Source organism: Leopardus geoffroyi, chromosome A2, assembly GCF_018350155.1.
Source record: "Leopardus geoffroyi isolate Oge1 chromosome A2, O.geoffroyi_Oge1_pat1.0, whole genome shotgun sequence".
NCBI classification, from domain to species: domain Eukaryota; kingdom Metazoa; phylum Chordata; class Mammalia; order Carnivora; family Felidae; genus Leopardus; species Leopardus geoffroyi.
This window is the reverse complement of record NC_059331.1, coordinates 78,189,682-78,214,169: the sequence shown is the minus strand read 5'-3', so window position 1 is coordinate 78,214,169 and position 24,488 is coordinate 78,189,682. Positions and strand designations below refer to the sequence as shown.

The 24,488-nt window shown below is 40.7% G+C and overlaps 1 protein-coding gene and 1 long non-coding RNA gene across 4 annotated transcripts in view; one reads left to right on the top strand and one right to left on the bottom strand.

Annotated features, from left to right (window-relative positions):
• The window catches only part of PIK3CG (phosphatidylinositol-4,5-bisphosphate 3-kinase catalytic subunit gamma), a 33,221-nt gene extending 29,733 nt beyond the window's left edge, over positions 1–3,488 (top strand). For all 3 annotated transcript variants that reach the window (XM_045494453.1, XM_045494451.1, XM_045494454.1), the window contains exon 11: positions 2,223–3,488. In XM_045494453.1, coding sequence (XP_045350409.1) covers positions 2,223–2,501 — 279 coding nt within the window. In that variant the 3' untranslated portion in view covers positions 2,502–3,488. The remainder of the gene's footprint in view (positions 1–2,222) is intronic.
• LOC123606306 overlaps positions 1–16,587 on the bottom strand; it is a 29,652-nt gene extending 13,065 nt beyond the window's left edge. Inside the window, exon 1 of the long non-coding RNA XR_006716219.1 lies at positions 16,422–16,587. This is a non-coding gene — a long non-coding RNA (uncharacterized LOC123606306). The remainder of the gene's footprint in view (positions 1–16,421) is intronic.
• Between the last annotated feature and the right edge of the window lie 7,901 nt (positions 16,588–24,488).

Genomic DNA, 24,488 nt, shown 5'->3' with positions numbered 1-24,488 from the left:
GCTCAGTCAGTTAAGCATCTGACTCTTGGTTTCTGCTCAAGCCATGATCTCACAGTTCATGAGTTCGAGCCCTGCATTGGGCTCTGCACTGACAGTGAGGAGCCTGCTTGGGACTCACTCTCTCTCTGCCCCTCCCTTACTCTCTCTCTCTTTCTCTCTCAACACGTAAATTTAAAAACTTAAAAAAAAAAAAAGAAAAGAAAACTCACTATCTTAACATTTTGGCCTGTAGACTTCCAATCTTTTTTCCATATAAATATTTTGTGTTCATTTGCCAACATGGGCTGATGCCACCTATGTTGCTGTTTTATGCCTGCTTTTTAACTCAGACACTTTCACATGCTTGTTCAATATTCTTTCACGGTATCATTCTAGCAGTTACAGAGCAGGCAGTTGTAGGTACTTTCATCAGTACCCAACTGTAGGATATTTAGGTTACCTTCAAGTTCTCACATTTTTAAACATTCTAACAAATATTCTTATGTATTGGTCACTGCAAAATTATCCAAGTTTTTAAAGGTAAATTTCTAGCATGAAAATTGCTGGGTGCAAGGACATAGGCATTTTTTTAAAGTCCAGTTTATTGAGGCATTATTCACCTACAGCAGAACTGGGCCTTTTTGTGGGTACAGTTCTTTGAATTTTGACAAATGCATCAGTCACGTAACCATCACCGCAATGAACTTCTCTAACATTTATTAGCATTCTAAAGCTTTTGATGCATGTTATCAAATTGTCTGCTAGTAAAATTATACCTATTCCCACCTACCATCAGCCTATGAAAGGTGAACATTGGGTATTATTCTTCAAAAAAAAATTTTTTTTTAAGATTTTCCAGTTTGATAGGTGAATGTTTCCATCTCATTCCCTTACATTTCTTTGATTACAAATGAGGTTGCATATTTTTTCACATTTATGCTCTGTTTTTATGCCTTATGGTGTGAAATCACATTTATATCCTTATATCCAGATTTTTTTGAAGTATTTATATCTGTAATCATTAACTTCAGTTTTCTTCAACACACCATCTTTGCCAAGTTACAACATTAAGGTTGGGCTGTCCTCGTGTTGTAAAATTGAGAACCTTGCACTTTCTTCTTTACTTTGGCACAATATGATTGAAATAAGCATGCCTTGCTTAATAAGTGGACTTAACTCACCTGTGGCACCTTGCTCAAAGGCTTTTGGAGAATGCGCCAGGCAAAGCATTTTTTAAAAATTTTTTTAACTTTTATTTATTTTTGAGAGACAGAGCATGAATGGGGGAGGAGCAGAGAGAGAGGGAGACACAGAATCCAAAGCAGGCTCCAGGTTCTGCGTGGTCAGCACAGAGCCCAACGCGGGACTCAAACCCATGAAGCACGAGATCATGACCTGAGACGAAGTAGGACGCTTAACCGACTGCGCCACCCAGGCGCCCCACGCCAAAGCATTTTTAAAGCCCTCTCACTCAGTATTCAGAATGTGTGTAGGGGCTCCTGGGTGGCGTAGTCGGTTAAGCATCTGACTCTTGATCTCGGCTCAGGTCAAGATCTCACAGATTTTAAGTTCAAGCCCTGCATCAGGCTGTGTGCTGATGGCACAGAGTCTGCTTAGGATTGTGTCTCTCCTTCCCTCTGCCCCTACCCTGCTTTTATTTAAGTTTTTAAATAAACTTAAAAAAAAGAATTTGTATTAAAATTCCCAAGTTTTTTCAACAGTTTGGAGCATCAGTGAAACGCTAATACATTGGTTTTCTTAGAATAGGCCAAATTGTAAAATAAAGATGAAAACAAAACCTCAAATGCCACATTTCCATCATTTCTCTGGATTCCATTAGCCCTTGGCAAACACGTATGCTTACATGAAGCTCAGTGATCCCAGTATGGTGTTCAAAAACTGACTCATTTCTTTAAAGAGAGTACAGAAATTTCTACCTTCAGTTTCCTAGGAGAGAAACTGATGTAAAAGGTAAAGTAAGAAAAAAGATGAAATGTACCGTATCAACCAGTTTTCCCCGAGCACACCCTGGACATGGGCGATTACGCTAATGTGCTTCCTAGGGTATGGAAATAGCATATGTTCTCATCAAACCCTCCATCTGAGAAAGAGGATCTGCCCTGTTGGTGATAGCTTCCTCTCATGGACAGGATAATGCTATGTAAATTCCAGGATCCCTGGGCAGTCATCACCCTACTTAGTTACCACATCAACATAACTGTACTTTCTTTCCCTTTATCCAGGACGTCTGCGTTAAGGCTTACCTCGCCCTTCGTCATCACACAAACCTGCTGATCATCCTCTTCTCCATGATGCTGATGACGGGAATGCCCCAGTTAACAAGCAAAGAAGATATTGAATATATTCGGGATGCCCTAACAGTGGGGAAAAGTGAGGAGGATGCTAAGAAGTATTTTCTTGATCAGATCGAAGTGTGTAGAGACAAAGGATGGACCGTGCAGTTTAACTGGTTCCTGCATCTTGTTCTGGGCATCAAACAAGGGGAGAAACATTCAGCCTAAATATTGGGGCTAGAATCAAAAACAAGTTAGTGTTCTAAAGCTTTAAGTCAGCATGTCCATCATTGAACTTGGACTGATGGACAGGACATTATGAAAGCTGGCACTTCAGAAATGCAGCTCTGTTGCTGGCTGAACCCTTTACTGGAGAGAAATACTGGCATGTCGGTTTGTTTAAATAATGTTCAGTTTTAGGCTTGTACGCAGGTTTGTTTTTCCTCATTTGCTTCAGTGATGTTGGAGAACATTCTAAGTTTAAACAAACTATTTCTTCATTGTGCCTGCTGGTTTGACTGTCTTATTATCGAGTGCCTCTGGAAATTGGGAATAATTGGTGACATCTCTTTTCATCTGCGTATACTCTCAATTTGGGTCATTCTTGTGCTCCTCAACCTCTTTAGAAAAAAAAGACGTCATCGTTGTAACCTCTGTCTCATTCCCTAAAGGACACTTCCAAACATCCCCCTCCATGTCTGTAGATGATAGCGATTTGCTAAAAGCAAAGGAAGGCGAGTTGGTCTTTTCAGTGTCTTTTGTAATTAGGTTCTTGTACAGTGTACAGCTGAGATGCACAAACATACAATGGAAAATCTGAACCTTTGTGCCCTGGCACTTCTCTGCTGGTCTGCTTCAGGGTTACGAAGAGGAAGAACAGAGAGGAGACCATTCATCTCAACTCAGCCCAAGAGCAGATTGCCAATTCCAGCTACTACAGCCTTCTTCAGCATGGAAACAGGAAGAAACTAAAGGGACTCATTTTTCACCTTTACATCCTCCTCCCTGCCTCCCTTCTTCCTTAACTGTTACCCTCCCACAACTCTTTACCCAAGTTGTGAAGTCCTCAAGAATGCATCTACCCTAGAATTCAAAATTTAGTTGAAAAGCAATTTCTCCCCTAGGGTTACTGGAATTTTATGTACTTATTTGTAAAAATGTTTGGTGGAGTTTTTTTTTTTTTAAGTATATTATTAAAGAGGAAATTCTAGGACATATGGATTTGTTTTCACACGCCTTAATTTTACATTTTGGTCTAAGAATTTTTATTCTTTTTTTTTAATGGAAGAAGGTATTTGGTATCTGAACAGTATTTCATATTAGCAAGAACACTACTTGCCCTGTTCATCTCTCAGTTTAAAGGACTTTTAAACTCTGACACATTCTTCAGATTTCCTAAAAATTGAAATGGTTTCTTTAAAAACCATGTTCATCTCCTAAATAGCTTGCTATTTATTGGAAGTGTTGTTTAACCTTAGAGAAAGATCGTTAAATTATTTATAAAATATTTCTAAATTACCTATAGTTAATACTTTACCTAGAAATAACTCTGTTAACCATGTCTGTGTTTAAACACAATCAGATATAAATAGGTATTTAAGTTAAAAGTTTTCTAATTAGATACCTTTGGTGTAGCCTGAACTTTTTTTTTTTTTTTTTTGTATATGCAAAAGGCCTTTGAAGGTATGGGTAACACTGCTTCCTTGCCGGCTGAGCCTTTCCCCTGCTTCATAAGGTGTCTAGAAAGAACTCTTCCTTGACAGCTCGTTCTTTCAAAACTACTCCATCCCCCGGTACAGAAGACCATGCCCTGCAACGCACTAATGAATGCATTGATGGAAGGTAGATGTTGTATGACATTTTTACAACTATTCCCCACCATTCTTCTGAACAAGAACAGGAAGGATGATGCTTTCTAATTGAGAAGATGTAGTCATTATTCTTATAAAAAATAGCTGAGCTGGCCCTTGCACAGATTCTGCTTTTTATTTGAATTGCTGAAATAATCGTCTTGATAGAAGAGTTAGAGGAATGTATTTATATTTAGCTTGCTGGCACATGGGCATCCCTATTTTCATATGGACAAGTTCTTTTGTTATGCTGACACACATCACATTGGGCCTGATTCTTCTGTATTTCAGTGAAGGTAGAACTTTAACTCTTTAGACTTACAGACAAAAATTTCTTTTGTGTGCCTCTTCCGTTCATTATTTACACTGAATCACATGACCCACAGCTTTTAGACCTTTGAAAACGTTCTAGAGTTCGGGTCATCTCCTCCTGGGAGGAGATTTGGGGGAACTACCCACAACTCTGTCTTCACTGCCAGATGAAAACAGAGATTACAGGTCAGATGATTTGGGTAAAAGCAGCTTTCATGTATGTCCAGGACTGGATACATGATTTGCAGAGCCCAGTACAAAATGAAAGTGTGGGGCCTGCCATTCAAAAATTATTAAGAAGTTCAAGAGAGCAACAGCAGAGCATGAAACCAAGCACAGGAACTTCTGACCATGAGTCACTGCACAGGTCACAAGCCTGTGAAGCTGGCGCCGTACAGATCTGAATAATGGCTTTGATGCTCAATTTTGCATTTGGACTCCATCTGTATGAGTTCAGATAAAGTGCCCAGATCGAAATGCTGTTTATGTTCTAATTAAAATACCTCATTTCTGTGGCTGTACATTTGGACATAAAACACTGGCCCATTGATTTAGGACTGGAACAATGGCCACTAAAAGGAGAGCAAAGCAGATGTTCGAGACCTAGCCCCATGTGACCCCATTCAACTACCTTTAGTGAAAGTATGAGGGAGTGGAAACCTCGTAGATAAAATATAGAAATTCCTAGAGAAGACTCTTGACTTTTAAAAAGGTAACTTTATTAACTGTATATATTTATAGGAGATGAATCATTTTTTAAAGAAAGACCAGAGGGGCGCCTGGGTGGCTCAGTCGGTTGGGCATCCAACTTCGGCCCAGTTCATGATCTTGCGGTTTGTGAGTTTGAGCCCCGCGTTGGGCTCTGTGCTGACAGCTCTGAGCTTGGAGCCTGCTTCAGATTCTGTGTCTTTCTCTCTCTGCCCCTCCCCCACTTGTGCTCTGTCTCCCTCTGTCCCTCAAAAATAAATAAACGTAAAAAAAAATTAAAGAAAGGTTAGATATGGGAATTCTGTGGGATAATTTGGAGGCTGGGAATCCTAGGTAAATGGAAATTATTTTTTTGATATGGGCCAAAAAATAATTCAGAAAGTATATTTCTGGAGCAAGTTCTGGCATTTGGCAAACCAGGCTCTATTTGCCATGGCTATGAAATAAATTGCCAGTTATATTTTACAACATGAAGAAAAAAGTTTTTGGATTTTTAAGGACTCTGCCATCTTATATCTGTTTTACCCAACCTAATAATTCTGGTCAATTAATCTGGTTCTTATCTGTGTGCTTGTCTGCATATTTGCAGGGACTCATTATTTAGGACAGATGCCAGGGGAGCCTAAAGCACACACCTTGGCAAAGGTGCTCATTCAGAAAGTCAAGAGATATTTCCTCTTCTGGACAGTCCAGCTCTCCCCACTTGTATTTGCATTTCAATTACAATCGTTGAATGTAAATTCAAATTAAAGAATCGACGCCTTGTATTCTCTGTACGCGTCTTTTAATGTCTGAAAGTCCAGATATTCCTGAAAGTCAGATTCCTTAACAAATCTTTATGGAGTATGGTGCCTGGCTGTCTCAGTCAGTCTGACTCCTGACACGGGCTCAGGTCATGATCTCACAGTTCGAGTTCAAGCCCCACATTGGGCTCTGTGCTGATAGCATGGAGTCTGCTTGGGATTTTCTCTCTGCCCTCCCCCCCCTTGCTGTCTCTCCCTCTCTCTCTCTCTCTCAGAATAAATAAATAAACATTAAAAAAAGAAGAAAGAAAAAAAAATCTTTATGGAGTGCCCACCGCCCTACTAGACTGTGTGCTGAGGACTGGGGATTAGAATGTGGAAAAAATCAACCCAGCCTCAGTCCTTAAAGGGTTTATAGTTTGCTGGCAATAGCAGACACCTCATAATGGTTGTGTCTTGTGGGTCAAATTGTGTCCTCCCAAAAAGATGAAGTCCTCACCCTTGGTCCCTGTAAATGTAATTTTATTTGAATTAGGTTCTATAGATGTAATAGAGTTAAGGTGAGGTCATGATGGTGAGCCCTGATTCAATATGTCTGGCATACTCAAAAGGAAAAAGAATGTGATAGAGGTAGAGATTATAGTGTCTACCAGCCAACGGACACCTGGGGTACCAGATGCCGGAAGAAGCAAGGAAGGGTTCCACCCTAGAAGCTTGTAAGGGAGTATGGCCCTGCCAACACTTGCAGATGTCTAGCCTCTAGAACTGTGAAAGAATAAATTTCTACTGTTTTGAGTCACCCAGTGTGTGATATTTTGTTATGACATCCCTAGGAAATTAATAGAGTGTCGACAATCATCAGTTTTGTGGGGGTTTCTTTTTGGAGGAGCAGAGTTTATGTAAGTAAACCTGTTTGATGCTTTCTACTGTTACCAAAAAGACTTAATTGAGTGCAAAATATGTGACAAAGTGCTAATATACTTAATATATAAAAAGCTGTAATAATTCAATAAGTAAAAAATGAATACCTTATCAGAAAATGTTGAATTCACCAAAAAAATACATGTGGCCAATAACCATATGACAAGAACCCCAAATCACTGCTGATGAAGCAAATGCAAATTAAGATAATTTAAGTGTCTTTTCACCATCAGATTAGGAAAGATTGGTAATACTGAGAGTTGGTGATAATTTGGAAGAAAGAATACTCTAGCACACTCTTGAAAACAGAGCAAGTTGATAAAATTTATGCATGGCATTTTGTCACATTTTATCAAAATTAAGAAGATATTGGGGTGGCTCAGTCTGTTGAGCATCTGACTTTTTTTTTTTTTTTTTTTTTTTTTTTTGAGAAAGAGAGAGAGCGCACAAACGGGATAGGGTCAGAGAGAAGTAGAGACAGAATTCCAAGCAGGCTCTGCAGCATCAGTGAGAGCCCGCTGCAGGGCTTGAACTCACAAACTGTGAGATCATGACCTGAGCCCAGATCAAGAGTTGGACGCTTAACCGACTGCACCACCCAGGCGCCCCAAGCATCTGACTCTTGATAACAGCTCAGGTTGTGATCTTTCAATCATGATCTAGATGCTCCATGCCGAGTGTGGAGCCTGCTTGAGATTTTCTCTCTCTCTCTCTCTCTCTCTTGCTCATCTCCTCCCCGACTCACACACAAGAGAGTGAGCTGGGTATGGGCAAAGACAGTGGGGAGCCCGATGTGGGGCTTGATCTCAGGAACTATGAGATCACGACCTAAGCTGAAATCAAGAGTAAGAGGGTTAACTGACTGAGCCACCCAGGAGCCCCAATAAATCAACTTAAAAAAACAACAGACAAAGAGGATATCTATTCTCCTACCCAGCAAGTTCACATCCAAGAATTTATCCTTTAGAAACTATCGGACAAGTGTGCAAAGACTTACAGACAAAACCAGTTACCAATATTCTTTATAATACAACCCAAAATTGGAAATGGCCTAACAGTCTCTCAATAGGGGATTGGTTAATTAAATCACATTCATACAATGGAGTACAATGAAACCCCTGAAAAGATAAGGTAGATGAAAATGCATTAACATCCACGCAGATCTATGACATAATTGAGTGAAACAAGGTGGTTACCAGGCCAGTGTTGCAGTACAGTCATATTCAGGTAAAAATGTAGGCTCATAGCAACATTAAAAGGCTGGGAGAATATATTCACACCAAACTGTCAATCGTGATTTTTTTTACCCTACATTTATTTTTTTTTTCTCTCGGGTTTTGGGAAACTTGATGCTATATTTTTAAATTTTTTAAAAAGGGAAAAATGGTATTTTAATTTTGGGAAAACAATACAGTCTACACGATAATCATATCCTTTAGCTTACATCAAGCCTCACTAAAAGCTCAGAAAATTTTGTTTCTCTAAGGGAAAAAAATCCCATGAAGTCAGCAGTTGTCAAGGAGTGATGGCCAAGCTGTTGTCAAAACTTTCTGGCATACAAATGACCGTGTCAAAGTTTCCTGTCTTACTCAACCCTACCTGATTGTGATCTTTGGTACACTAATGCCAGCCTGATCCATCCCCTAAAATGATAATGCTTTTAGAGAAGAGAGGCCTCCAAGGATGCTGTCTGTTTAGTCAGTAAGGGATGCCTTGCCCGGGCCAGCTCCTGTCAGCTCTGCAAATCTTCTACACTGAGCTCTCTAGCTCACACATGACGTTCCCCTTGGAGGTGCAAAGCACCTCATTTTCACTTCTTGGGGAGTGCCAGAATTTTTTCTATGCATTCACTCATTAGTACAAATTAAATCTCACTGCCTGTGGCTTTGGTATGACGTTTTCCTTCTGGGAGCTGGGCTCTGAGTCTGGGTTTATAATGCACCGGTCATTCAATTTGGAGGATGTGATGGAGACAGGGACGTAAAAAGGAACATAGAATTTACCTGCAGCCCCTCTGTATCTCGTAGTGGGTGGCCAGCCCTCTGACAAGTTTTATACGCAGAGAATCAAACTCAGAATTCTTCTGATTACACTTAAGTGTTAAAATGGGTCCCTATTCTCTTCAGAGATGTGCCCACCATGACCCCCACCATTTCCAGCCACATGCAGGGTTGTGGCTGAACAGAACCTCCCATTACCAGATGTATATGGCAGCCAAAGCCATACTGGTCCCTAGCACCCCCACCCCATGCCTTTCTTTGTATCATCGCCAAACACCTGTTCTACAAAATTACCAGGGCCTCCACTGGGAAAATCCTGTGGCCACAAACCACTGCCAAATCCCTGAGTTCTCCCTGGCTCTCTTTCCCCAATCCATGGCTCTAGAAACCAGAAGAGACAATTTCTCAGTATTTTTAAATTTTTTTTATGTTTATTTATTTATTTAGAGACAGGGGAGGAGAGAGAGGCAGGGAAGGGCGGGGGCGGGGAGGGAGAGGGAGAAGAAGAGGGAGAGGGAGTGGGAGAGAGAATCCAAGCAGGCTCCACACTGTCAGCATGGAGCCTGATGCAGGGCTCAAACTCATGAACTGTGAGATCATGACCTGAGCTGAAATCAAGAGTCAGCCGCTTAACTGACTGAGCCACCCCAGTGCCCCACTAATTTCTCAATTTTGAAGCAACCCCTTGCTTAGGCAGTAATTGTTTATCATGGCAAAGCACATTCTGTAGGTTTTCAACTGGTAGAGGAGTTTGACTCCTTTAACCTATACAGATTTAAAGGAGTCTGAGACTTGAGATACCCTAGTGGAAAGCCAGGGTGAGTGTGTGTGGCTGTGGATGCAGAATGGACCATAAGCCAGTAACTGGGGGATAATCCACTTTAAAGTCAACCAGATGCCACAGTAGCAGTTCAGAGTAGGTGAGGCAGGAAAGAGGGTAGATCAGTGGCTCTGGCATTTGATCATTCCAAATTCAGTACAAACTGTCCACCTGAAAGAGTTGTCTAATCTTGCTAAGCTTCAGCTCTCTCCTCCATAAACTGGGTAGAGAGTGGTACCTCTTTCACAGAACTGCTGTGCAGATTAAATGAAATCGTGAAAGTGAGGGGTGTCTGGGCGGCTCAATCAGTTAAGTGACTGACTTTGGCTCAGGTCATGATCTCGCAGTTCATGAGTTAGAGCCCGCATCAGGCTCTGTGCTGACAGCTCAGAGCCTGGAGCCTGCTTCAGATTCTGTGTCTCCCTCTCTCTTTGTCCCTCCCCTGTTCTCGCTCTGTTTGTCTCTCTCTCTCTCAAAAATAAACAAACATTAGGGGCGCCTGGGTGGCGCAGTCGGTTAAGCGTCCGACTTCAGCCAGGTCACGATCTCGTGGTCCGTGGGTTCGAGCCCCGCGTCAGGCTCTGGGCTGATGGCTCAGAGCCTGGAGCCTGTTTCCGATTCTGTGTCTCCCTCTCTCTCTGCCCCTCCCCCGTTCATGCTCTGTCTCTCTCTGTCCCAAAAAATAAATAAACGTTGAAAAAAAAATTAAAAAAAAAAATAAACAAACATTAAAAAAATGTTTTTTAATAAATAATGAAAGTGAAGCATTAACTGGAATGTCTGGAGTGTTTGCTCAATAAACAAAAGCCATCGTTTCCGTGTTCCTTTTCAAGGAAGGCTGAAGAATCTCAAGAAATCAAAAGTTCTAAGGCATCATCCTTGGAATGACTTCTAGAAGTAAATGATGGAAATCTTAATGACTTTATAAATATGACATCCTCCCAGTATGACTTCAAAGGAGAAATAATTTCCACTCTATGTCAACATCAGATACCAAGGAAATCTTTTAAACAACATCCTTCTCTGACCAGTTAATCGAATCAGTGTACATTATCCATGGGTTCTGTCTGGGCCTAAGGAAAGTTAGAGGGCCTGGAACCAATTGACAAGGCCATTAACTCCTATTCACTTTCCCCCTCCCCGTGAACTTTATGGAAAGTTAATTTATATAAAATACAATTCAGCCATTTAAATGTATCGTGTGATAAGTTTGACACACGTACACACCCATATATCCATGTATCACCACAGCCAAGATCCAGCACGGCCCCATCACCAAAAAGCCCCCTCAGGCCTGCATGTAGTAAATTTCTTCCCATGTCTTCACTGAAATGCTTTCTGTCACTATAGTTTTGCCTTTTCTAGAACTGCATATAAATGGAATCATGCAATATGTGGTCTTTTGTTCACATAGTATGATATTTTGGAGATTCATCTAGATTGCCTAAATAAAATATAATTTAGGGAGGTCCATTTGCTGGACAGGTTTGCTATGGTTCACTCTAGAGTCAAATGCCAACTTTCACTTTTGTCTGCTGTCTGTGACAATGCATGCCCATGGCTCCTGTTCTGTCTTAGATTATTGAGAAAGACCCATTATTACTCTTACCTTGTTGTTTATATAAGATAATAGATGACAAGTAGCCTTCATTTCCTCTGGTTTTGAAATAGTGCAGAGGTAGATTGTAATATTCCCCACTGCTGCCGAAGGGCAAGCAACTAGCAGTGCCAACAGACAGACAAACACAGGAACCCCTGAAGTCATCAGAGAATCTAGAAGAGAGACGTTCTAGAGCAGCGTGTCTCCGAACGTGCACATAAATCACTAGGGATACATATTCTGATTCCATAGTGTAGGACAGGGCCTGGGGTTCTGTCTCTCCAACAAGCTTCCAGGGGAAGCCGATGCTTCTGGTCCCCAAACCACACTTTGCATAACAAGGTTCTATAGGACACAGAGGCAGATTCTGTGGGTTGGTAGGGAATGTCAAAGCAATAAGAAGGCTGAAAATATGTACCAATCTGCACCTGAGAAATACTACCCAAAGACATGAATTTTCATCAATCCATATATGTGTATGTATATATCATCTTTGTTTTTTCTAATGGCATCTCAATTTTCTCATCTGTAAAATGGGAATTAAACTATCTGTGGTAGGTAGACCTCCAGTATGGTCCCCTATGATCTCTGACTCCTGATGTTACACCCTTGTGGGATTCTTTCCCCATGAGTATGAACTGGGTCTACTGAGTTGCTTCTAACAAATAAAATATAGCAAAGATGATGCAACATCACTTTCAAGATTGGGTTCTAAAAGCCTATGAGTTTCATCATACTGGCATTTCTAGCTTTCTCTTTCCCACCTTTTCAGTTTGATGAAGCCACCCACTATGTTGTGAGCCACTCTCTGGAGAGATCTACATGGCAAGGAATCCAGGGAGGCCTCTGGCCCACGGTAAGAAACGAAGTGAATTCTGCCACCAACCACATAAATGAGCTGGGAAAAGTGTCTTTTCAAGTCAAGTCTTGTGAGAGATCCAGAGCCAGAGGACTCAGCTAAGCCATGCCTGGATTCCTGATACGGAGGCCATGAGATAATAAATGTTTCGGTTTTAAGCCACAAAGTTTTAGAGTAATTTATTGTGTAGCAATAGATAACTAATAGATTTCAGAGTGTTTTAAGGATTAAAAAAGACAAAAGAATTAATATATGTGAATGAACTTAGCACAGTGCCTGGCACAGAGTAGCTGCTTGGCAATGCTAGTTGAATCTAAAAACAGCAGAGTCATAAACATCACCAGGATTTGTAAACAGCAGCTGCATCCACTAATCCAAGAACAATCCATGTGTATAAAGTCTGTTACTTTCAGCCTTGTTGGGAAACCTGTAGACCAAAAAGTTTGACATATACATATAAATGCAAAGACATAACTAATACCCATGCATGTTTTACATACATATGTAGATATCTCACTTTTTAAATATAAGCTTGTTTTTCATGGATCTTAGAGCTGTGCTCAAGTACCCTAGCAAGGAGGAAGAAGAGGAAGAGGAGGAGGAGGAGGTGGAAGAAGAGGGGGAGAGGGAGAAGGAGGAAGAGGGGGAGGAGGGAGCAGAAGGGGAGGGGAAGGAGGAGGGGGGAGGAGGGGGGAGGAGGGAGCAGAGGGGGAGGGGAAGGAGGAGGGGAGAGGAGGAGGGAAGAGGAGGAGGAAAGAAGGGGAGCTCCCACTGAACTATGTTTTATAAAGTGGCATTCCCACATTTTTCTTCTCATTCTCTCCCTCCTACCTTCCAGTTTATTCAAAGATACAAGTTCAACAGCAATCATCAAACCAAATGGAATCTCTAAGAAGGGAAGTCAGTACAGGCTGGGAGCTGCCACTCTCTTACCAGCCATTATGGCCCTTCAATGAAACTGGACTTTCAAATTGGTTCAGTATCACCAAAATCTACATGAAAATCACTGATAAACATGTAAGAGCATTTCAAAGTGAGACCAAATCCATCATATCTATCAGACCTTTATTCAGCATGCGCTGTGTGCTTGGCATTCCGCCCTCCTGGGATCACCCAGGAAACAAAAATAAGTCAAGCACCATCTGGTGGACGGAGCAGGCACAGTCACACTTGACTGTCAGGAAAACCCGTGAGGGAGCATCATAACCAATGGCCACCTGCTCTGTTATAGGCTTGGGAGCAAAGACGAGGATGCAAAGATGACCTCTTAACTAGAGAGGCAAGGCAGGCTGTGACGTGTTGTAATAGGGGTATATGTAAAGAGTGGAGAAAATAGAAAGGCGCCAAAAATTAATTCTGACTAAGGGACCAGAAAAGGCTTTCTAATGAAGGGAACATTTGAGTGTGGTTTTGAGGAATAAATAGGATCTCACCATGTGGGTAAAAGCATTCCAGATGGGGTGAGGGTAGGAGCAGCAGAGACAAAAAGTGAGGTGTAAAAATGTAAGGTACGTCAAGAAATGTTAGCTACAGCACGACAACGGAAGTGTCAGCTGGATGGCAAGAGAGTGGGAAGCAAAGGCTAAAATGCGGGAAGATCATAAAAAGCCTTGAAACCAAAAAGAGGTTGGATTTATGACATACATTCTGCATGTAATAGGAAAGCATGATTACCTTTTAAGGACAAGAGCAATCCGGCCATTCATTAGCCAGCACGCTTTAGGTTGCTAGTGACTGAAACCCAATTCAAATTGGCTTCAGTGAAACAGAATGTATTGGTTCACTCAACTGGAAAGAAAAGAGGTACATCTGGCTTCAGGCTCAGCTGGTGCCAAAGAATAAATGATATCATCTCTCAGCACTACCTTCCCCTTCTTGACTTCTTTCTCAAGGGGATTCTCTCCACGCTGTAGCAAAGTTACTCATCAACAGCTTATGATTTACATCCCAGCGGCTTAGGGCCTTCTGTGAGACAAGAGGGTTTCTCTTCAAGAGTCTGGTGCTGAAACTTACTGGATAATCTAGATCGCCCATTACCATCATAAATGCCGGGGCCAGGGCAATGTAGTGCCCATGCATCAGCCCAACCCAAACTCTATTCACTGAAGGGGGAGTGAGTCCTCAACAGAAAATCCAAGTGCCGTTTTCAAAAGAAACAGAAATGGGTGCAAATCTGGGGGAAAAAAACTGTGCAAAATAAAAAAAGGAATTCTAGAGACAGTCTTTGGGGGCCAATGAAGTAGAGGTGTTCCCCCAGAAGCCAGAAAGGCCCTGCAGTAGGCTAGTCAAGAGATCAAATGGTGTGAACCAGGACAGACATCACAGGCATGACATGAACACAGCAGTTGTTCATAACCTCACAAGGAATATTTAAGGGTCAAGGGAGAAAAGTTTTAAGAAGTGTGGAAATCTTAGGTGTCATCAATGGGGTCCTGTGACACAAAGACAAAACTTAGATTTCATCATGTTTCTACCCATGTGAAATAAGTTCAGGTGACCCTGGCATGTTACATGGCTTATGTGCTGTGAGCGCAAACACAGGCTAAGACAGCTTGGGTTGAAGTTAGACAAACAGCATACATACAAATCTACTGGAAAAAAAAAAAAAAAAAAACAACCTCATTCTCATTACCTAGGGACTCATATTTTTCTTCAATTTGCCTTAAAAATAAAATAAATATCTAATTTCATTACAAGGGCCATAAAAATCCTTAGCCATATATGTCATATTAGTACTTTCTTATGTATATTCCAAATACAATGCATAAGAGAAGAGCCCAGGGAAGGAGTTCAGAACATGCCACTCCAAAGATACCACTTTGGCTTATTGTTTATTTGGAACTGAAAGCACTTAAGAAACAGCAGATTCATGAATGCTCTGGCCTCCCCTTTTCTATACAAGCTTCCATGAGAGAGGTGCCCTCTTTATATCAGGAAGAGAAGCACATCCTTATCACCAGTCTTGGAATCATCACCGAAATGGACCTCTACAAATATACTAAAATAAGTCATCTTCCACTAGCTTCCCTCACCGATATATCTCTTAGGAACTGCCCTACAATTTACTGCCCCCAACCCAAACCCCTTTGCCTTGTCATTTGTTCCCAAATGTATCATCATTTCCCTTTAAAAATTTTTTTTAATGTTTTATTTATTTTAAGAGAGAGAGAGTAGAACATGAGCAAGGGAGGGGCAGAGATAGAGGGGGAGACATAGAATTCCAAGCAGGCTCTGCGCCATCAGAGAAGAGCCCAATGTGGGGCTCGAACTCACAAACCATGAGATCACGACCTGAGCCGAAATCAAGAGTCAGATGCTTAACTGACTGAGCCACCCAGGTGCCCCTCATCTCCTTATCTAAAAGGTATAAAAGCTTTCTGTTCTGGTCACTTCTTTGGGTCCTCATTCTCTTGTGAAGCCCTCCATGTACATGAAAAAAATTTAATAAAATGTGTATGCATTTCACCTGTTAATCTGCTTATATCATTTTAATTCCAGGCCCAGCTGGAGACACTCAAGAGGACACAAAATTTTTTTCCTCCCTTACACAGGAATCTAAATACTCTTTTCATTAAGAAAGTGCTAGTGGCAGAATGGGGATGGGGAAAGAACACTGTGCTGGAGGTGGGGAGTCCAGGCTCCACTCCAGGGCAAACCAATCAGCCTCCCTGGGCAACAAGATTCTCATCTAGACAAAGAGGTAGAGCTGGACTCTGCATAGGGTTCCTTCCATATCTACTATTTGGTGTTTTTGTACCAAAAAGTCCCTCTCTGCCCAGAGCTCTCCCTCCCAGGGACAATCCTGAATCTCCTCAATTCTAGTCCCTGTCTGGTCAGCCTGCTCGGTCGGTGTCAGTTCTATAAAAAGCCTCCCTGACACTCCCACCAGAACCCGTCACATGAGTGTGAAGCAGCATTTCTGTGCAGATCACCCAACCACACCCAGTGTGAAGAGTGTGACTAAAGCCACACACCCACCTCTTAAATGGCCAGTGTGGGAGGTCAGCATCCTTGTGATACTGCCAAAAGGACATCTACCACAGCACCCAGGCAGTCAGAAATGACAAGACCAAAAACCCGCACCCCCAGACCATGGAAAGAAATGTGGTAAATGCTGATTCTAGCAAAGCTGGGTGTTCTATGACAGGCCTTTTAATTGGAAGTAACAGAAAACCACTCTAACTTAGGAACGAGGTGGGGTTTATTTTAAGGATATAAATCTGTCTCATAAAACCTTGGATCAAGAAGTATATCCAAGCTCCCCAAAGAAACAGGAACTGAAAAACATCAAAAGTCTTTCCAATCTCTCTCCTTCCCTCCCTCCCTCTGCCTTACCTTTCTCCTCTGTGTGCTTGTCTCTCTCTCCCTGCGTACCCCCCTCTCCTCGCCGGGGTGGAGCAGGTCGCTAAATGGCCACGTCTCATCCCCTCTCTCGTAGGAACATCTAATTTAAACCTCCAGCATCTTCATGTTCCAATTAAACCACACTGAAGGTTATGATTGGCTCAGCTTGTCCACCTCTAGGCCAATCAGTTGTGATCAGGGAGGCGGGGCCACTTGGTGAAAACATGGCTGCCAGGACCCACCCCCCCCCCCCCCCCCCCCCACCACGCTGGAAACAGGGGCAGGGTAACACACAAATGTCTGAAGGTCTTTGGCCATGAAAGGCAATATGTAGGTGTAGAAACACTTCGGCCAAGTTTTCTGTGATTTTTCTTGCTTGAATATTTCTTTACATATTAAACAATATACAGAAAGACATTCTATGGTATTAACATTTTCTACATAGTCTAATGTACATAAGATCTAACTGGTAAGACACAGCTGCTGAATCTGAACATTACTATCGTTTATTAGTAACCATCATAATAACAGGGAAGAAAAGCAATTCAAGCAACTGGAGTTAATCTTCCCTATCTTTCACCCCACAGATGAACCCAGGTCACTTAATTCTCCCCAGCTGAGTATGCAGCTGACATTTCGTGAAGGAAGCATAAAAATGATTTCTGGCTATGTAGGTGTGTTTCATGAAAACACTCTTCTTCAGCAGCTCCTGACTTCAAATGAGAACTCCAAGCATTCGTAGGCACGTTTAGTGCTTAATACATTTAAGAAAACAGAATAGAAGTTATATGGTTTCCCTGGAAACCTTTTTCTAAAGAACCTTGCACATGCACCTTCTCAAGAAGCAGGTGCTGCTGCCTGGGGATTCTTTCCTGCCAGCTGCCCCCTGCTATTCATTAAAAGGTCAAGGTGAGGGCTCTTCAGCTCTATGAGCAATGGTTGGGCTTATTTTGCTTACAGTTATTTAGTATCAAGTCTCTCTCTACTACCTGGTTCTATTAGAAAAATATGCCCAGGTGCCTTTTGGCATATTTTAAAAGCATTTGCAAGCATTAGCTTATCAAAGGGAAATGGAGAAAGTCCCACAGTGTGTATCAGAATGAGTGATGTATCAGTCCCAGGGCCTTTATCAATAGCTGTGACCTTATAGAGTTTTGGGGTAAGGTTACCAAAAAAAAGAACAATCAGGCTTGAAGAATTTTAGGAAATTACTAATACCTTGATTCCCAAAGAGCATGGGAACTAGGTTGAGCATGATTCCTGCCTAGCTTAAAGGGATATATTATAAGCCACCAGCTTATATAAGTAACCCTTTCTTCCACTGCAACATTTCACCATCCTGTTTCCTCCCCCTCCCATCTCCATAACAACCAGGGCTGTTATCAGAAAGAAATCAGCCTGCCTCTTTGACTTTTGTCTTTAATTTAGGGATGCTTATCTTGGGAGGTCTACTTTATTTCTTCCTTGGGAACCCTTAACATTTTAAGGCATCAGTTCAATATCTGGGTTTCAAGATCCTCCCCCATGTCCAACATCAATAGAGCAGATGAAAATCAAACAAATCACACCAGGAAAGGGATATCATTCTAAGATATGGAAGAGACTGCATGATTCTATTTAATAGATCAGGACAGGCAGTGCAATTATAACATTGACCAGTCTTGTATAGGCAAGAGGAAAAAGTATTAGCTAGAACAGCACCTACTCTGGACTCCCTGGCAAGGCCTCCAAAACAGCGCCCCCATTTCCACTTGAAGTCATCCTCAGCACTTAAGATGCCGTGAGGTCACGGCCAGAAGTACCCAATCTACTTTCAAGATAATGTACTTTCTCTTTCAATATGACTATCATTTATGTGCCAGACGCCTTGTGAAATCTTTGGAATTCAGAATTAATAACACACGATTCCTTCAGAGAAAGGGTAATTAAGTCTCCCACCTGTATTTTCTTCTGGCTCACATTAAGGGCAATATCATGTTCCCTAATTAATCTGAATAAAATATTAGATGGGAGAAACTTTCTTGAATCGCCTGGCCTTCTAAATGTTTTATACCACAAGAGCTCAAGTTCTTCAAGTGTTGATCACTGCTGAATGATTCTTATCCTTCCTGGCCTTTGCTCTTCTTAGAAGGAAAAAGGAGCTAGAAATCCAAATTGACATAGGCTTTGTGTGAACAAGAACTACCATCATCTCACCTCCAAAACTCAATAAAGGCTTATCATTTTGTTAGTGGGCCTGCCATTTAAATTCAACCCTCTATTTCTGCAAATAACAAGTGAAATACACTGTTGATTGGTAACTAACACAGCATTTCCTTTTCCTCAGGTTTCCTGGAACTCTCTAAAAATGTTATATTTATCTTAGTGAAATATGTAGGGCATATTCTGAATGCTTATAATACTTTGTCTTCACCAAGTACATCAATTGACTTCAGAATATTTTGAAGTTACACAAATCTGGATATAGAAACTGCAGAATAGAATTAAAGATTTCAGGATGCCTAACTAATTGGACTAAACAATCACATGAATTATATGGGGACAACTAGAATTACTAGAATCTAAATGTACTCAGGTTAAAAGAAAATCCTCCCACGAACTTTCCTGAGACAGCCATAGAATATGTCATGGACACTTGCAGATCTAACATCCAAGAGCCCAACTATTGAAGGGCAACTCTGAAGGTCCATGGTAGGTACTAACTGATCATTTTTTGTAGAAAGGCCAACTTTGAACCCAGCTTTGAGGCTCCTGTGAGGACTTGAGGCACTTAGCTAATGAGTCTTCTGACCCATCTTATTCATATCTCTACAGTTCTTCCGGGTGTACATCAAAAGCATACACAAGTGCAATGTCAGTGCCACTTGTTTATTGCTTTGCATGTTTAGTAGTTATCTGTGCTATGCTTTTGTAGTTAGAAATACATTTATTCCCATGTGCACCAAAAAATAGTGTGTGTTAGTCATTAGAAATTCTTTAGTGATGGGGCACCTGGGTGGCTCAGTTGATTAAGCGTCTGACTTCGGCTCAGGTCATGATCTCACGGTTCATGGGTTTGAGCTCTGCATCAGGCTCTGTGCTGGCAGCTCAGAGCCTGGAGCCAGCTTCGGATTCTGGGTATCCCTCTGTCTCTGCCCCTCCCTTGCTCTCTCTCTCTCTCTCTCTCTCTCTCTCTCCCTCCCTCTCTCTCTCTAAAATAAATAATTTAAAAAAATTCTTTCATGAGGAAATACAGGGAAAATTCTTTTTCTCATGGACTTACACTGCATAGTGAGGGCAGACAATAAACAAATGAGATAATTACAGACTGTAATAAGTGTGATTAAGAAAATAAACTAGGTGATGTGTTAGCAGTATTTGCAGGAGGACAACCACACATAGATGGGTCAGGAAAGACCTCCTGAGGAACTGACATCTGAGTCAAAACTAGAAGGAAGAGAATTAGGGTGCTGGTACTTAGTTAATTATTAGCTGTTGCCGGAGAAAACTAAGTACATATAGAAATAGACAATGCTATTGGTATAGACAATACCTGTTCCGGGAGGTATACTTAAGCACCAAAAGCCATCTATGGGATAGATAGGATATGCTTAAATGCCTTTGCATTATGCAACTGCTTTTTGATGAGATATTTCAGTCCTCAGGATGAAACAGAGACACTTCTTGGGCTATAATGTGCTATTTCATTAGCACAATCTATTTAGAACAAACAGTATTTTTTATAGCTGTTTTCTCTTGCCAGTATAAGTGTTACTTTAGATCAAAAGTGAATCAAATGTACAAAATCCAGTTGTATTTCTATACACTTGCAAGGAACAGTCTGAAAATGAAATAAAGAAAAAATCCCATTTACAATAACACACAAAAGAATAAAATACTTAGGAATAAATTTAACTAAGAAGGGCAAACTTATACTCTGAAAACTACAAAACATTGTTGAAAGAAATTTAAGGAGATCTAGATAAACATAGACGCATCCATATACATGGATCAGAAGACAGTATTATTAAGATGGCGATACTCCCCAAACTGATCACAGAATCAACACAATCTTCATCAAAATCCCAGCTGGCTTTGTTGTAGAAATTGACAGGCTGATCCTAATATGGACATGCAAAGGACCCAGAATAACTGAAACAATTTCAAAAAGGAAGAACATGGTTGGAGGATTTCCTGATTTCTAAACTTACCACAAATGTACAGTTAATGAAGACCATGTGTTACTGGCATAAGGACAGACATATAGATCAACGGACTAGCATTGAGAATCCAGTCTGTGAATGGACAAAGGATCTGAATAGACATTTCTCCAGGGAAAATTTTAAACAGTCAATAAGCACACAAAAAGATGCTTAATAACATTAGCCATCAGGAAATGTAAATCAAACCCACAATGAAAGACCACTTCCCACCCAGTAGGATGGCAATAATCAAAAAGAGAATAATGAGGTTGGTGAGGATGTGGAGAAATTGGAACCCTCATACACTGCTGGTAGGAATGGAAAATGGCTCAGCTGCTTTGGAAAAGTCTGGCGGTTCCTCCAAAGACTGAACATCAAGTTACCATTTGGCCCAGCAATTCCACTCAGGTATATACCAAGAGAAATGAAAACCTATATCCATATAAAAACTAGTACCAAATGTTCATAGTAGCATTATTCATAATAAGCAAAAATTAGCAACAACCCACGACTCGCCAATTGATGAATGAATGAATTAAAATGTACAATGGAATATTATTCAGCACCAAAAATAACGAAGTACTGCTACAACATGGATGAACATTGCAAACACTATGCTAAGTTTATGTCAAAGAAGCCAGTTACAAAAGACCATTTATATTAAATATCCAGATTTGGTAAATCTATAGAGACAGAAAGAAGATTAACGGTTAGAAGCCCTGGGGGTTGGGCTGGTGGCTAGTAGCGGTGGGGGGGGGGGGCGGGGGGGGAAGGAACTAGGGGGGAGGTTAACTGTTAATGGTCATGGGGTTTCTTTCTGAGGTGATGAAAATGTCCTAAGATTGCTTGTGATAATGGTTACACAACTCTGTGAATATACTAAATTGTACACTTTAATGGGTGAATTGTATGGTATGTGAATTATATCTCAATAAAATGTTTATATTAAAAAAAAGTCAAAAGAAAAAAAAAGAAAAGTAAACCAGAGACAATACCAGGAAACCTGGATGTTCCTATCAGAAGATCAGAAGAGTCAACAAGAATTTATTAAGGCAACTTACCTACCTTGCTTTTAGGTACAACCTCTGTGTAATAACACTTGATGAAAAGCTGTTGTTTTTAAGCCCTCACATAAAGGAGCATCCATCAGGCACTTCAATAAACCTTTCCAGTTGCAACATCAACTCTAGGAATCAACAGTCTTTTCTAAGACCAACCCCATGTTAGATTGTAGGCCAAGATTAATATCCCTTGAGGAAAAAAGGTTAATATAATAATTACTGTGTTTCCTATTTTTCTGGGTGTTTCTTTCTATTCTAGAACCAAAACCCTGGTGCTAATATACTATGCCTCTGCTTTACTGGTCCCATCTCAGGCTTGGTTCCTTACTGCAAAGGCTGAGTGGAAGTCTCACATCTTAGTTTAGGACAAGAGTGGTGCTGTATAAATGAGTTACTTTCTCCCTGCTTTCATTTCTCCCTGTTGTTATTTCTAGAATAAGATAATCTGATCCTATCAATTTCATAGGATAGTGTGTGATAAATGAGCTTAAATACAAAAGGAAAAGTATAACCCAATAACAATAGCATCATTTAAAAAAAAGTGGTAAGATATTGATTACTCTTTTACAGTTTTGCCAAACCAAAAGGTCTTTTTCTTTTTTCCGAGGGTGCTTTTAAACACCTTAATTTAAAGTTCTTAAATACTCTTTGCCTGATGCCTTATGTACTTCAGTATCAGCAGATTTTTAAACACACCACAACCTTATTAAAATCTGAAACACAGTGGCTGAAGACTGAGAAAAAGAGCTACAAAGACAATTACAAAGAGCTCTCCAAGAAGGCAGAAAGGAGGAAGCAAAGTGGGACAGGTAAGAAGTAATGAGGCTTTTAATTTGGAGCTCTGCCAGTTTTTCTCTCTTCTACCCAACATATTTAGACCAGGCTGGGACAAAGGTGGGGGTTGCGCCTCGGTGGCACAGTCGGTTGATCATCCAACTCTTGATTTCAGCTCAGGTCATAATCTCATGGTCGTGAGATCAAATCTAGTGTCAGGCTCTGTGTTGAGCGTGGAGTCTGCTTAGAATTCTCTCTCTCCCTCTGCCCTGCTCATGTGCTCATGCTCTTTCTCTCAAAACAACACCACCACCATCAACAACAAAAACAACAACAAAACCCCAACATATTACTATTAGATTGTCTTCAAAGCTGTCCCAGAGAGTTCTGGCTGGGCTATCTTTCATCTTGAAAGTTCAATAATGAGGGGTGCCTGGGTGGCTCAGTTGGTTGAGCATCCGACTTCAGCTCAGGTCATGACCTCACAGTTTGCGAGTTCTGGCTCCATGTAGGGCTCTGTGCTGACAGCTGGGACCCTGGAGCCTGCTTCAGATTCTGTGTCTCCCTCTCTCTCTCTGCCCCTCCCCTACTTGTGCTCTTTCTCTGTCTTTCAAAAATAAATAAATGTTAAAAAAAATTTTTTTAAAGAAAGTTCAATAATGAAATAATTATATATTACTTTAATATATATTATTTTAATGCAATAAGAGATTGTCATACTAAGATAGCCTTTTCCCCAGATTATGTTGTTTTTACTATGTGCTTATTTCAGAGTTTTTTGCTCATAAGATCCTAATTTTTCCAACATAGGGAAATTTTTATCTATTGAAAATTTTGTCAAATGAAAGTTTGTTTTGGCACAATGATTATTAAATACTATATGAAGCACCATGGGGGTTAAGAATATAACTTAGACACAACTCTCAAGGACCTTAGAATCTAATGAGGTGAAAAAGGGCACAAATAACTTTGACACAAGACAGAGCAGGACAAGTGTCATCCATCTGCATTGGTATTTAGCTGGTGATTTCCAAAGCTTTCCTTCTGTCTTTAATTCTCAAGGACTCCTAAGAATATGAATAAAATGCAAATAACAAACAATCATCTAAATATGAGGTCTTCTAGGGGCACCTGGCTGGCTCAGTTGGTGAAGCGTGGACTCTTAATCTCAGGGTCGTGAGTTCCAGCCCCATCATGTAGAGATGACTTAAAAATAAAATCTTTATAAAAATAAATAAATACATCAATACATAAACAAACAAATATGAGGTCTTCTGCTCACAGTTCTATATCATTTCATCCAGTGTGATTTCCTGTTAAAAACAACACTCAAGTCTTCTAATGCTCTAGCATTTAGATCTCTTTTCAGTGGGAGATTTACATCCTATAACAGAAAGAACAATGATAAGCTGGAAAAGCAAAGGAAGCTTTCAAAAGTAAGCCAGAGAACCTGATGGAAAACTATTTAATTCTTTATGATTTTAAAAGACCCAGGTGTTTCTAGATTCCCCCAACAGTTGAATTTCCCTGCAGACAGCTTTCATAAAAATACAAGTAACACTAACACCTTAAAATTCACTGACGTTATGCATAAATATTTGAGACATTCAGAGACAAATGCAAAACTCCAACTCCCTTTCTACACCACAGAATTAATGGAGTGTTCTCTTAAAACAAACAATGAGAGTCACAGAAAAAACATTTCCTTTTAGGAGATGGTTAAGTGGGGGAGGGGAGAAAAGATCATTTTAAGAACTCAGTCCTCTGGGTGTGAATGTCATCTATTTTCAGCATATGTCATATCCATTATATTTTTCTCTTCTTCCTCTAATGCTTCAACTACTTAACCCTAGTATCATACCCACTATTAAACCTGAAAGTTTAGTCTTTGATTAGGCCAACCAGATAAGCTTGCTGGTGAGCCAAGCAAATCTAGTGAACCTCTGAAATATTTTTTAGGTTCCCTGGTATGGCAAAAATCCCTGATCCCATATGAATCCACGTGTCTTTTATGGCGGGTTGATTCTGCCCCCAAGAAGTTT